Below are 13731 nucleotides of genomic sequence, written 5' to 3'. Positions count from 1 at the left end.
TGCCAGCCCCACGCTGGGTGAGAGCTCGGGACCCGCAGCGCAGCCGACGTCCGCTGAAGCAGACGTCGCTCCCTCTCTGTGCCTTACACGGATGATCTCTGTTAACTTGGAGCGAGGCGGTGGGCCAGGGGTCACTGTGCTTGCCTGGTTCCTACCTCAGCAAATGGCCGCACCGAACCTCTCCATTCCTCGCTTCCCCACGCAGGACTCTCTAGCTCTTCTAGCAATATCACCAGGATTTCCAACGAAATTCCTCTTTCCTGCTGGGAACCACTCTCCACCCGCGTGTATTCCACACAGATCCGTTTTCTGGGTCCACATGCACATGTGCCCTGGACCTTGAGCAGGCCGACCCTGCACCCGTGGGCCTTGTCGGTGGAGAGCTGGCTAGCTAGACACTGTTTCCGTGGGTTGCTCCCCGCGGTGTCCTCGCCGGGTCTAAGGGTGTACATTCCAATATTCACTGCACCTTGGCTGAGGACCTACAGTGTGCCAGCCCCTGGGCCAAGTGCTGGCGCAGGATGGAGGCCATAGATGGGCCCGTGGGAGGGCGGCTGCCCTCCCCACTCCCAGGGCCCCAGTGAGCTAAGTGTGCGCTGGGGGCTTGGCCATATGTAAGCCTCGTCTGGGCGGGAGATGGGTGCTCTGTGGTGTGCAGCCCGCAGAGCCACCAAGAGAAGCCAGAGTGAGCGCCAAGCCAGCTGTGTGTGCGTGGTTGGGTGGGGTTGGCCCCGGGAGAAGGCAGGTTATCCAGGCAGCAGCTTGGGCCTGGCAGCTCAGCGGCGGACCCTACTACCCTTTTCAGAGGCGCTGCTTGATCTCTCTTCTCTCTTTTTGTATATTTTGTGTCCACATTACCAAACTCTCTTATTGGTTCTAAGTTTTCATTTGACTTTCTTAGATGGTCTAATAGTCCGGGAATAACGGAAAGTGCCCCATACAGGATAGCTTTTCTTAATTTTATGGTTGTTTGTCTCAGATGCTTACTTAGACTTTTCTTGTGATAATGATAAAGTTAGCTTTCAACAATGCACCTCAAATCCTGTTATTTTTAGAAGCCTAGGCATCAGTCTCGATCTCGAAATAAATGAAAGGCGTTGTGTAATTGCATTTTAGAGCATGGTGCACTACCCGTTTAGTAGTCCATCATAGAGGGTCATCACTTCTAGGACTTTAAGAAAAAAGATGGCGGTGGCAGAGTAGGGGGCGCGGCCGCCAACTCTGAATACCAGCTTGCACAGGGGAGGCCGGGAGGCGGGGCCGGACCGACGCCACGTGGGAGGCCCCGCCCCTTGGCCCGCCCTGCCTCTGGAGCAGAGAAGTCTGCGCCAGCTGGTCTAGGCCTCACAGAGCACGCGCACTCCGCCGCATTCTGATTGGCGGACCCACGCAGTCCGCCGCACTCAGATTGGTGGAGCCGCTCCACATTCTGGGTCCCGAGCTCATCGCTGCTCTTTATCGGTTCCGCTCCTCACCTCCTTGGAGGTGGCCCAGGATCGGGGTCGTACGGCCACTTGGCCGCCGGACTCAGCAAGGACGGGCAGGACTGCTTCGGCTTCATCCGGGAGCTCCAGTCCAGGGGCTGGGACAGCTCCCGTCGCTCTTCGTTCCGCCGTACCCTTCTCCACGACAGCGGTCCGGCATGTTTTCCAGGGCCCAGGTGAGGCGGGTTCTGCAGCGGGTGCCCGGGAAGCAGCGACTCGGCGTCTACAGGTTCCTGCCCTTCTTTTTTGTCCTGGGAGGAACGATGGAATGGATCATGATTAAAGTGCGCGTGGGCCAGGAGACCTTCTGTAAGTGGGGGTGCAGCAGCCTCTGTTTCATTTCAGGCAGGCGGGAGGCGGCGAGGGAGCCGTTTTCCTGGGGGCTATTCTCAGCTTGTAGACCTCTCATTCCGCTCAGCGCTGAGCTGCTTTTACCCTGGTCAGAAGGGCGAGTGCGGTTCCCTTCGCTGGGCGGTGGAGATCCGCTTACAGGGGCTCTCCTGTAAGCGGGGCGACAAAGGCACATTGGTATCCAATCTTGAGACCTTCCCTGCACTTTGAGAGGAGGGCACGTGACTCCACTCAGGACGCCCTCCTTTCAAGCCTGCCCTTCGGCCATGCCGGTGACACTGTTCGGGCCTAAGGAATAGACTTCTCATAGCACCTAGAAGCGGGGGTTCCGCTTGGACAGGAAGCTCCTAACTGGCCAGTCCAAACCCTAGAGGGAACTGGTTGGCCCGGCTTAGCTAAATACTACTGTCTTTACTGGCCAGAGTCATTGGTACCAATGCCCAGCACTACAGAAAGTGTGTCTGGCATTGCTTTGCTGAGCACTAGCCTGGACAGGCTAGTTCCTCTTCCAGGAAGACTTCCCTAACCCCTAGGCCCTTTCTGCTTTCTCCCTCTCCAGAAACACAATCACTTGTGAATCGCCAATCCTCATTTAAAAAAAAAAAAAGTGCTTTCTAAAGATATTTAATCCTTCTGTGTTCACCCATTCCTTCATATTTAATGAGCACTGATGAGAGGATATAAGGCAGAGGGCCCCCACACCAGAAGAGCACTAATGGGAGAGATAGATCATACAGTTACTATTAAGTGTGATCACTGCTGTGGGGGGAAAGTTGGGGGAGCATGGGAGTCCTGGGTGGGGCACCTGAATTGGACTAGGTGGTGCAGGGAAGGCTTTCTGGAGGAGTTACCATGTCAGGTAGGATCCGAAGATTGAGTAGGTGTCAGCCAGATGAGGGAAACGTTTATGGACTTGAAAGTGTCTTCTGCCAGTGATAAGAGCAAACCTTGGGGCCTTGGTGTGAAAGTATGCCACTGTGTTTGAGGGACTGAAGCAGGTGAGCAGAGTGAGGGATGACGTGGTGAGAAAGGTGCCTGGGCAGGGCCACAAAGGGACTGGAGAACCAACAATGTATCCCAAAGGACTGAAGAGTTTTAAGCAGCAGCTGGTGAACGTATGTGGAGAATGCTTTCTTGTGGAGGGCGGATTGACAGGAACACTTAGGCTGTGTGGTTGTCCAGGTTTGAGATGGTGGCCTGGACTAGGGTGAGATGGCAAGAAGTGGGTGGAGTTGAGAGACACCCCAGAGGTAGTACTGACAAGGGCTTGGTGATTGAGTGGACTCAGGAAATGAGGAGTGGAGGCTTCTGGTAGGGCAGCTGGGGCAGGGAAACACAGGCAGGACAGTCCTGGGCTCCATTTTGGACCTGCTGAGGGGGGAGATGGTTATACAGAACTGAAGCTCAGAAGGCAGATCTGGGCCTCAGATCTAGGTTTGTGGGTCATTCACAAGCTGATTGTGATGAAAGTCAGAGTTTAAACCCCAACATTTTAAGGGTGACTGAGAGTGACCAGAGAGGCAAGAAGGGAAACAAGACGGGCTTGTTATCACAGAAGACAGGAGGTTCAGGAAGTTCAACTAAGTGAATGGGAGGTAAGCCCCCTCTCCCCTACCAGGAGAGACTTGAAATATGCAAATACTGATCAGGAAAGAGAGGGTGGAGAGAGGCTGAAGATACCTTGGCCCTTGAGAAGGTGGGAGAGGATGGGACCAGAGCAGGGTAAGGAGTAGCCCTTGGAAGTCAGCTGGAAGAGTTCTTTACTGATGACTTTTCTGTGCGAAGAAAGAGTTCATGGCCATTTCGGGGTGGGTAAAGCAGGGTCAGGGCCGTGGCTGAAGAAACAGGACTGCCAGGCATCACAGTGGACCCAGTTAGATGCAACAGTTGGGCCCACAGTGCAAAGCAAGCAGAGTGAGGCATGGAAAAGGAAGTAAGTTGGATTAATCTGTAGTTTGGGTTTTGAAGGTGTATCAAGAAGTTGATATTGACGAGAGGGAATTTCAGCTGATCTGGGCAGGAAGAGAGAACAAGGGCCTGAGGAAGTGGAGGTCCAAGGACAGAAAGGCTGCTAGAAAGGTAGTAGAGGTTGTGGTCAGAGCAGAATGAACTCATTGCTTCAGAGGAACACTGCAAGCAGATGGCAGAAGTTGAGAAGTAAGGAAGATGAAGGGGGCTGGTGCTTCATCTCTGTTGGGGGTGGTGTTGCCTGGGAAGATGGCACAGGACAGGGTCAAGGAACCTGAGCTAGATGCCAGCATTTTCAGAGACTGAAGGGGAGTGATGGACAGCAGGTGCCAGTGCAGAGAAGATGGTGGCAAATGGCATAGGCCCCAGAGGAAGAAGGTGGAGAATCAGTAGTCTGGAAAAGCAGCAGCTGAGAACAAGGAGACTGCCCTCATCTCCCAGCCCTCAGTTCCTGGGTGTGGCAGAGGGAGCAGCAGAGAGCTATAGGGCCAGAAGTGCCTCTGCGGGGCCAGTTAAGAAGGATGATTTCAGAGAGAAGTGAAATTGCTAAGGGCTGTGCTGGGACATGACACTATCTTTGAAGACACTGACTCTGACCCTGCTATTGATATTGAGAGCTCCTTTAACATAGTCCTCACTTAAATCAAATCTTGTTTTAAGTTTATTCTGGTATTGAATTAAGCCTTAATGTTGCGATTCAGGTGACAGATCTAGACTATTGGTTAAATTACTCAGATATGTATTTTTAATTCCTTAGTCTCCTGAAAATCTAAATAAAATCTTTGTTTGATACAGACGATGTCTACCGTAGAAAAGCCTCAGAAAGGCAGTATCAGAGAAGGCTGGAAGATGCATCAGAGACTGAACTTCAGCAGTCAATAAAGTGAATATGAAACTTTACTACTGGTTTCAACTCCTTTAAAAATGTACTTTTCGGATCTCTTGTTCTTACATAGAACTGCCTTTACAAAGAATTTTTATAGTTTTCCTGTCTCTGCTTGAATACTTCCCAAGTCACTGATGGACAGCACTTGTGGGAAAATTATTTCCTACTGAAACACACCTACCCATTGAATCTAGTCCATGAAATATTTCTTAAACAATTCAAGGATCAAATCAGGATGCTTTTCAGTGTAGCCTGAATTGTTTGTGAAGTCCTTTGTTTTAGGCAACAAGGGATAACCTTATTTAGTTTTTTGCAGAATTCAGACTTACTATGAATAAAAGTTAGTTATCTACTGTAGGATCATTTAAACGAGGATGATTATGCAGACTACATTTCTGCTAGCTACCAATTTGTAAACATTTTGTTAGAATGTGACCATACGTTACTCATGTTAAGTGCTCTTGTGAACACAGACAACCCCTTACCTTGCTTGGCTCCACTAACATACAAGGGCTGGACCTCCATGAGGACTGGGGAGCAACACGTTTCACTCCCCTCTGAGATGAAGATGTTGCTTTCATCTAGCTGCTAAAGATAAAGACACTGCTCCTTCCCAAAGAAAGTGAATCTTCACAGCATAAAGCAACCATAGACTTGAGCTAAATCAGAGGCTCAATCTATAGGGAGAGATTTTCCAATCTGATCCAGAATAAGTTTGGATCAGTTGGTAGAAAAAGCAAAGGCATCTTTCCCTGTTTGGATAACCATATCCCAACATCTTTTCAAACAAGAAAATATATACATATTAAGGAAGACTAAGTTTCAAAATAGTTTCTAACTATTGCTCATGAATAAAGAAGCAGATGCTTAAGGCCACAGGGTATCCTCAAGTTAATGATCTCTGCCACAAATAAATTGTTCAAAGGGATTTTTTTTTTTCTAATTTAAGTCAGTCCATTTATGTTAGAACCAATCCAGTATAAATAAGGAGCCACTGACTACTCAGATCTCATTAAAGCACTAATGAGTCACTGCTCAGAGGTAGCTTGAGTATGAAGACCAGTGATGACCAACAGCACCAGGGAGAGGAAGGTAGTTCTCATGTGCGCTTTTGTTACCTCAAGCATTCCTGGTGACCCTAAACCTCATAGTTACTTTTAGTGACTAGACTGCTGCATAGTGAATTTAAATTGTGGCCTTAACTCCCATTTGTTCCCCCAACCCCAGTTTTAGAAGTTTAATATTTTGTACATATGTAAAGAGCATATGTAACATACATACCTTTTACAAAGAATAGTTGTAAATGCTAATAAAACCATCAGCTAACTTCTGTGTCTGCTGTGGTTTCCTTCCCTGGCCTATCCCGCTGCCTCCATCTCAGGGAGAATCTCTAGTCTGAAATTTGTGCTAAACTTCCCTAGAGTTTTCTTCATCTTTCTAAAATATATGTATTGGAGTGCCAATTTATTTAAGACAACGAAGCTTTGAAGATGACACAACAATGTCTGACTTTAAGGCAAGCAGACTAGCAAAGCAATTGTATTAAATTGAAGACACTTTCAAAGCATATTAATTTGGATGCTACAGAACTAATTTTTGTTAACCAAGGTGCAAGCTTTTTAACTTTGCCTCAATTTTTTAACAGTTCTACTAAGGAATATGACTCTATCCCACTTATCAGACACTAGGATTATTTAAGGGAACTTCAATAATTTAAAGAGCAATGCTCTCATATGCTGCTTACAGAACTGCAGTGCCCCCTACTGTGAACTACAAGGCAAACAATTTAATAACTTGCATTTCAAAAACCACTTTAGAATGACAAAAATCTAATTAGCATTTATTGCTAGAAGTCTACCTCCATTGGGGTGTTAGACAAAGAACGTGGGCTTTGGAGCTTCATTTTATCATCTGAATGGATACGGAAAGTATTCAGTTGACCAAAAAGTTCATTCGGTTTTTCCCATAAGATGGCTCCAGTAGCGCTTAGTTGTCTTTAACTTCATTTGAAACAATTTTGTTAGACTGTATTATGACAGGTCTCATATCAGGATGCATTAAAAACAAAAAAATCAAAATTGGTGAATTTTTGTGCAGCCATTTTAATATTGAAGATGGAAGCAACATTTTCCGCGTTATTATGCTTTATTATTTCTTTTTTATATAAATTTTTGGCTGCGTTGGGTCTTTGTTGCTGCGCGTGGGCTTTCTCTGTGGACAGCGGGGGCTACTCTTTGTTGCGATGTGAGGGCTTCTCCTTGCAGTGGCTTCTCTTGTTGCACAACACGGGCTCTAGGTGCGTGGACTTCAGTAGTTGTGGCTCATGGGCTCTAGAGCACAGGCTCAGTAGTTGTGGTGCATGGGCTTAGTTGCCCCGAGGCATGTGGGATCTTCCCAGAGCAGGGATAGAACGCGTGTCCCCTGCATTGGCAAGTGGATTCCCAACCACTGCGCCACCAGGGAAATCCCTATGCTTTATTATTTCAAGAAAAGTAAAAACGCAACTGAAACACATAAAAAGATTTGTGCAGTGTGTGGAGAAGGTGCTGTGACTGATCGAACATGTCAAAAGCGGTTAGCGAAGTTTTGTGCTGGAGATTTCCCGCTGGACAATGCTCCACGGTCAGGTAGACCTACTGAAGTTGATAGTGATCAAATCGAGACACTGAGAACAATCAATGTTATACCATGCGTGAGACAGCTGACATACTCAAAAATATCCAAATCAAGCATTGAAAATCACCGCTTGGTTATGTTAATTGTTTGGGTTCCATAATTTAAGTGAAAAAAGCCTTCTTGACTGTATTTCCGCATGCAATTCTCTACTTAAACGTAACGAGAATGTTCTATTTTTTTTTACATTTATTTATTTTTGGCTGCTTTGGGTCTTCGTTGCTGCACGCAGGCTTTCTCTAATTGCAGCGTGCGGGCTTCTCATTGCAGTGGCTTCTCTTGTTGCAGAGCACGGGCTCTAGGCATGTGGGCTTCAGTAGTTGTGGCACGTGGGCTCTAGAGCTCAGGCTGAGTAGTTCTGGCACACGGGCTTAGTTGCTCCGCGGCATGTGGGATCTTCCCGGACCAGGGCTCGAACCCGTGTCCCCTGCATTGGCAGGCGGATTCTTAACCACTGCACCACCAGGGAAGCCAGAACGTTCTACTTTTAAAACAAATTGTGAGAGGCGATGAAAAGTGGATACTGTACAATAATGTGGAACGGAAGAGATCGTGGGGCAAGCTAAATGAACCACCACCGACCAACCAAAGGCCGGTCTTCATCCAAAGAAGGTGATGTTGTATATATGGTGGGATTGGGAGGGAGTCCTCTATTATGAGCTCCTTCCAGAAAACAAAACGATTAATTCCAACAAGTACTGCTCCCAGTTAGACCAACTGAAAGCAGCACTCAACGAAAAGCATCCGGAATTAGTCAACAGAAAACGCATAATCTTCCATCAGGATAACGCAAGACCGCACATTTCGATGACCAGGCAAAAAACTGTTAACAGCTTGCTGGGAAATTCTAATTCATCCGTCGTATTCACCAGATATTGCACCTGCGTATTTCCATTTATTTCGGTCTTTACAAAATTCTCTTCATGGAAAAAATGTCAATTCTCTGGAAGACTGTAAAAGGCACCTGGAACAGTTCTTTGCTCAAAAAGTGATATTAGAGGAAAACGGTTGATTTTACCAACACCTTCTATTAAAAGTGAGGTCATGTCTTAAGAGATTATAAGCATGATAAAAACATACCCGGGCCACTTGTCTCTTCTGGCCATACACAGCTATTTGAAATGGATTACACTGATTTATGATATAGGACATGCTTGCCTTACCTTCCACCATCAGTAACAACTCCCTCTGCAATTTGAACTTCAACCTGCATTTCTGCCCATGCTGAGGACATGTTAGGAATCCTTGACTGCCAGTCTGAGAGGCTTGGCATGGGCATGTCAGGCTGCAGTGTGACTACATTCGGCTTCTGTGTTAATGCAGCCTAAGCCTTGGATCAGGGTCTGGACACTGACTTTTGCCTCTACCCAAGGAGCTCTCTCTCTTCCTTTAAATTGGCAGCCATATCCCTGTCAACATAAAATCAAGGCCTGCAGGAATTAAACCTACTTGAAACTAACATCTGACACAAGCTTTAACAGAACAACCAAACCTGGTTAATCCAAATCACTTTGCAAACTCCATTTTTATTTGGATTAAAAAGCTTTAGATGAACAAACATATGATACATACATATTATAAGACTAGTTATCACTTAAACCTCTTTCGATACAGAAATTAGAATAAACCAAGTTTTAATCAAGTCTGAAAATGTTTAAGTTCAAAAGTCAACAACACCAATTTGGAGATTTTACACAAAGAAGAGTCCCCTCTTAATTCTTCCTCATAGGAAGAAAAGGGTGGGTTCAAAAACAAAGCAATTCAAGGCCTTTTAAATCAGTTGGCTGACATACTATTTTAAACCTATAGGTCTTTTTCCACACATAAACAAAATTCTTTTCCACATGAACTTACATTTTGAAAACATTTAGGCCATTATACTTTCTAAGCCATATCACTACAGTTCCTAAAACTCATGAAAAACAAGATGTATAGTTCACATGTACCTTTTAAAGTCAGGGCTTTTTTTTTTTTTTTTTTCTTTTTCTTTTCTTTTTTGGAAGATGGCTGACCTCAAATCTTATATCCTAAAATATTAATTGACATTCTCCAAGTTAATATACAGAAAGACATGATTCTAAAATAAATACATAGAGCTTTTTTCTTTTTTAATTAGGGCCTGCCTAATGGCCCCCTGGCCCGGCTCTGCACTGCCTTAGGGAAGCCCCTGGCTGGATCTATGGTTCCTACAGCACCTCCAGACACTGAGAAGGAGCCTGGAGGAGGAGTGCTCTGGCTTCTAATGCCCCACATAGACCACAGTGAAGAGTTTTTAGAGTCTTCCCAAAGAAGTCTCTTCCAGACCTTAAAAAGGGAAATAAGACGGGTGCATGAAATAAATAAATAACTTAACCAAAATTAAATTTCAGGTTCTTTGGTGTAATTCAAGGATGTCTAGAAATAAAATAATCTGATTGTATTATACAGTCCATGATGATTCAATGGCCCAAATAACCAAGAACTGAAGATTTCTTTATCTGATTCAGTTTAACAATAAGATACTGATATACTACTGCAAAACATTTTTTAAAATTCAGAACTGTTTAAAATACTTGATGCAAATTGAGATCCAGTGGTTGACTTATAGGCATTTAAGTTATAAGGACCTCCTGTAATTAAAGTATCTAGATACAAGAGACTTTTTTCCATTCTAAACTCTTCCTTCCCCATGATTTAGTAAGAATGGTAATTAAATATCCAGGTATTGATTCATACCAGATTAAAAGAAAAAAAGTATCCTCTGAGAGTCACTCTCAATTTACAAACAGCAGTGGAAGCTCCACCACAATGGCAACCACCTTGTTACAATAAAGCAGGTTTCAAAAACACTGAGTGAAATACTGTTCCATGTTTGATGCTTTCCACCTGTCTAAGCATTATATACTGCCTCCATATGTTTTTTTCCAGAGTCATATATGAGAGACAGGGTCATCAAACCTAAGTGTTTGGGATCTGTAATGGTCTTTTTAGTGAGCATTTTCTTAAATTATGATTTCCTTCTCCTGAAATTCAAAAGCACAAGCTGAATTTTAAAATTATTTTATAAAGTCTTAAATTTCTGGTTGAGAATTACAACCCTGAAACTTAGGAGAAAAAGAAAAAAAAAAAGCCAGATCTGATGAGGAAATAAAGAATACTAAAACATACTTGCATATGCAGGCAATCCAGCCTTTTACAATTATGCTTCTGACACAGCCCATATCTGGTTAATGCACTCCCTTCCCTAAGTTAGGTTAGGTGTTATGTTTAAAAATAAATCACCTCCAGCACACTTCAATACTTTCTTCAAGATGAACTTCAATGATTTGCAATATAAGAGATTTAAAGTTTTAAATCACCTAACATGTATAGGCATAAATTGTGAATTCATTACAAAAAGATCAAAAGTACCCTTAAACTTACCTGCCAAGACTAAATATAATTCAGGGTTGTGCACATGTTCTGCAAAAATAACTGACACCACAGATGTCTAACTCAGCACAAGAAAAAGTGCTTTCTCCCTCCAGGTGTCCGGGAGCTGCATTAGCTGCAGAAGAGTGCACAGTGCTGACTTCAGATCTCTGAGTTACTAGAGCAAATGTGCCGTGTCTACCAAACATCTACAATCCAGCTAACAACCTTTCACTCTACCTGGAAGAAACAGTTCTTGCAAAAGTGGCTTAAGATATTTAGGCACGTGAAACAGACACAAGGACACTCCCCTCTCTAAGATGTAAACTAGGGCCAACTTCACATTTCATTGACAACTTAAACTAATCTGTAAACTCTTTTGTGTGTGTGTTTTTTTTTTCATTTTGTTTGTTATTTTAAAAAAACAAAAACAAAAAACCAACCAAAAAAAACAAGAAACAAAAACCCCAAGCCAAGACAAAAAACCTTTGATGGTTTCAGCTCTATGGCAACAAGTAAAAAGATAAAACTCCAAGTCTAAATACAACCAATTATGAAACTGGTTTTAAACGAAGGAAACATATGCAAAAAAAAGTCTTTGTGTATTTGATAAAGTCAACTTAATATAACAAAAACAAATTGAAATAGCTTATTAAAAGTGTCCTTATATAAAAATGGCCTTGTGATGTACAATAAAATGCAATAAAAATTATCATCCTTTGTTCCTCCCCCCACCCCCAGTAACTAAAATGGCTACTGTTCCACAAAACTCTTTATACTTCTATAAAAGAATCGTAATTGATGTGATTAAAGGTTTTCTAGATTGTATGCTTGGCGAATGTTGAGGGTGTCTCGGAGCATCAGATCCCGAAGGCGCCAGAGGGCGTCTGCCATGGTGGTGTGGGCCCCTTTACTTTTCAGCCAGTGAGAGGGGAGTCGGCTCTCCTGTTCTTTTGACAAATGGACATCGCGTCTTCGAGCTGAAAATTAAAGTGCAGACAGAGAAATACAAGTATCAGTCCTAAGGTCTGACAGATTTATTAAAACATGAAACATTATTTATTGAATATTATGAATTTTAACTCTGCAGAATATTTCCAAGCAAATTTCTTATATTGTTTTATTAGGCATCTTGGTTTTTAGAAAACTATTTTACTTAGGTATGAGACTACCTAGCCAAGGGTGTCTCGTTTTACACTTTGCAGTTTAGAAATTATCTCATGTCTTTTTTTTTTTTTAATTAATTAATTAATTTATTTATTTTTGGCTGCATTGGGTCTTCGTTGCTGTGTGCGGGCTTTCTCTAGTTGCGGTGAGCGGGGGCTACTCTGTTGCGGTGCGCGCGCTTCTCATTGCGGTGGCTTCTCTTGTTGTGGAGCATGGGCTCTAGGCACGCAGGCTTCAGTAGTTGTGGCTTGCAGGCTCAGCAGTTGTGGCTCACGGGCTCTGGAGCACAGGCTCAGTAGTTGTGGCGCACGGGCTTAGCTGCACTGCAGCATGTGGGATCTTCCCAGATCAGCGCTCGAACCCGTGTCCCCTGCGTTGGCAGGCGGATTCTTAACCACTGTGCCACCAGGGAAGTCCTAGAAATTATCTAATTTCTAACAATTACTTCACAAAACAGCTGCACAAGATAACATAATTGCTAGAATGGGAACATAAAAGTTGTACGAACACCTAAAAGATCTGATCATTAATATTTAATAGTTACTCCAATATTAACAAAAATTCCTAAAAAGGTAAATGTGAAGAAAGGGAAAACCACCTACTACTCTTAAAGGAATCAAATGATCAAATTTGGCGTAGAAATGAAAAATGAACAGAAACTTCCAAATTTCTTTCCAGAAACTAGGCAAGTTATTTTAGTAAGTACTGAAAATATGCTGAGCCTGCTGAACTAAATGAATAAACTTGATAGGTTAATAGAAACATGTCTTCCAATATTATTTTTCTTTTTTAAAAATTGAGGTGAAATAATTTTTAATTTACCCAAATCCACCTATGCTATGCCCAAATGCCTGAAAAATAATTGAAAAAATTCAGAATATACTTAAGAAGATGGCATAGATATTTATGACAAAACTAAGCTTTGAAACTCAGCAAAAAAACATTTTCAGTGTGTAATGTCAATATACAAAGAAGCTCCAAACCCTTCTACTAAATATACAATTTAAGGCATACCTCAGGTTTGGTTCCAGATCACCACAATAAAGTGAGTTGCATGAATTTTTTGGTTATGTTTACACTATACTGTAGTCTAATGTATGCAATATGGCATCATGTCTAAAAGAACAATGTACGTACCTTAATTAAAAAAGACTACACTGCTAAAAAAATATTAACCATCATCTGAGCCCTCAGCAAGTCGTAATCTTTTTATAATGGTAACATCAAAGATTGTTGATCACAGATCACCAAAACAAATATAATAATAATGAAAAAGTTTGAAATACTGTGAAAATTACCAAAATGTGACACAGAAACACGAAGCGAGCACATGCTATTGTAAAAATGGTGCCGACAGACTTGCTTGACACATTGCCACAAACCTTCAATTTGTAAAAAATGCAGTATCTGAGAAGAGTAACGAAGCAAAGTGCAATAAAACAAGGTATGCCTGTATAAGAATAATGGATATTTATCCTATGATATAATAGGTCCATAGCAGCGAGAGGACTTTGATAAAGCATGGATTTCGAAAGGCTTCTTGAGAAGGACTCTCCTTACCTGCTAGGGTCTGGTCCCACTTGCTAATGCTGTTGGACTCAGCACTGAGTCCTTCAATATATTTTAGGTAGGCCTCTGAGTGGAGAAGCCGTTGAGTCTTCGGTGGGGGAGCCACAAACATGGGTGTTGTTGGCTGCTGTATGACAGGGGGGCCGGGTGGATGTGGGCCAGGATATGGAGGTGGTGCCTGCTGCCCTGGAGGCCCCAAAACACCTACCTGAAAGAGCACAGACACATGGTGAGGGAAAAAAA

At 43.4% G+C, this 13731-nt stretch overlaps 2 protein-coding genes across 18 annotated transcripts in view; one reads left to right on the top strand and one right to left on the bottom strand.

Moving 5' to 3' along the window:
- The first annotated feature begins 1386 nt into the window (after positions 1-1386).
- UQCC5 (ubiquinol-cytochrome c reductase complex assembly factor 5) lies at positions 1387-7718 on the top strand. Of its 2 annotated transcripts, XM_068557665.1 has the most exons (4): positions 1387-1793; positions 4599-4686; positions 7612-7668; positions 7703-7718. In XM_068557665.1, the coding sequence occupies exons 1-4, from the start codon at positions 1643-1645 to the stop codon at positions 7716-7718; spliced, it is 312 nt and encodes a 103-aa protein (XP_068413766.1). In that variant the 5' UTR covers positions 1387-1642. The 2 variants fall into 2 exon arrangements, with proteins under 2 accessions (XP_068413766.1, XP_068413765.1); XM_068557664.1 differs by lacking the exons at positions 7612-7668; positions 7703-7718 and having other exon boundaries at positions 1440-1793; positions 4599-4703.
- Positions 7719-8978: 1260 nt separating this feature from the next.
- The window catches only part of PBRM1 (polybromo 1), a 108028-nt gene continuing 103275 nt past the window's right edge, over positions 8979-13731 (bottom strand). For all 16 annotated transcript variants that reach the window (XM_068559418.1, XM_068559419.1, XM_068559413.1 and 13 more), the window contains 2 exons: positions 13480-13696; positions 8979-11732 (listed from right to left, as the gene is read on the bottom strand). In XM_068559418.1, the coding sequence (XP_068415519.1) occupies positions 11560-11732; positions 13480-13696 (390 nt within the window). In that variant the 3' untranslated portion in view covers positions 8979-11559. The remainder of the gene's footprint in view (positions 11733-13479; positions 13697-13731) is intronic.

The sequence above is a fragment of the Eschrichtius robustus genome, chromosome 12 (genome assembly GCF_028021215.1).
Source record: "Eschrichtius robustus isolate mEscRob2 chromosome 12, mEscRob2.pri, whole genome shotgun sequence".
In the NCBI taxonomy this organism is placed as follows: domain Eukaryota; kingdom Metazoa; phylum Chordata; class Mammalia; order Artiodactyla; family Eschrichtiidae; genus Eschrichtius; species Eschrichtius robustus.
Note: the sequence above shows the minus strand (reverse complement) of the source record. Positions and strands in the feature narration are given on the sequence as shown.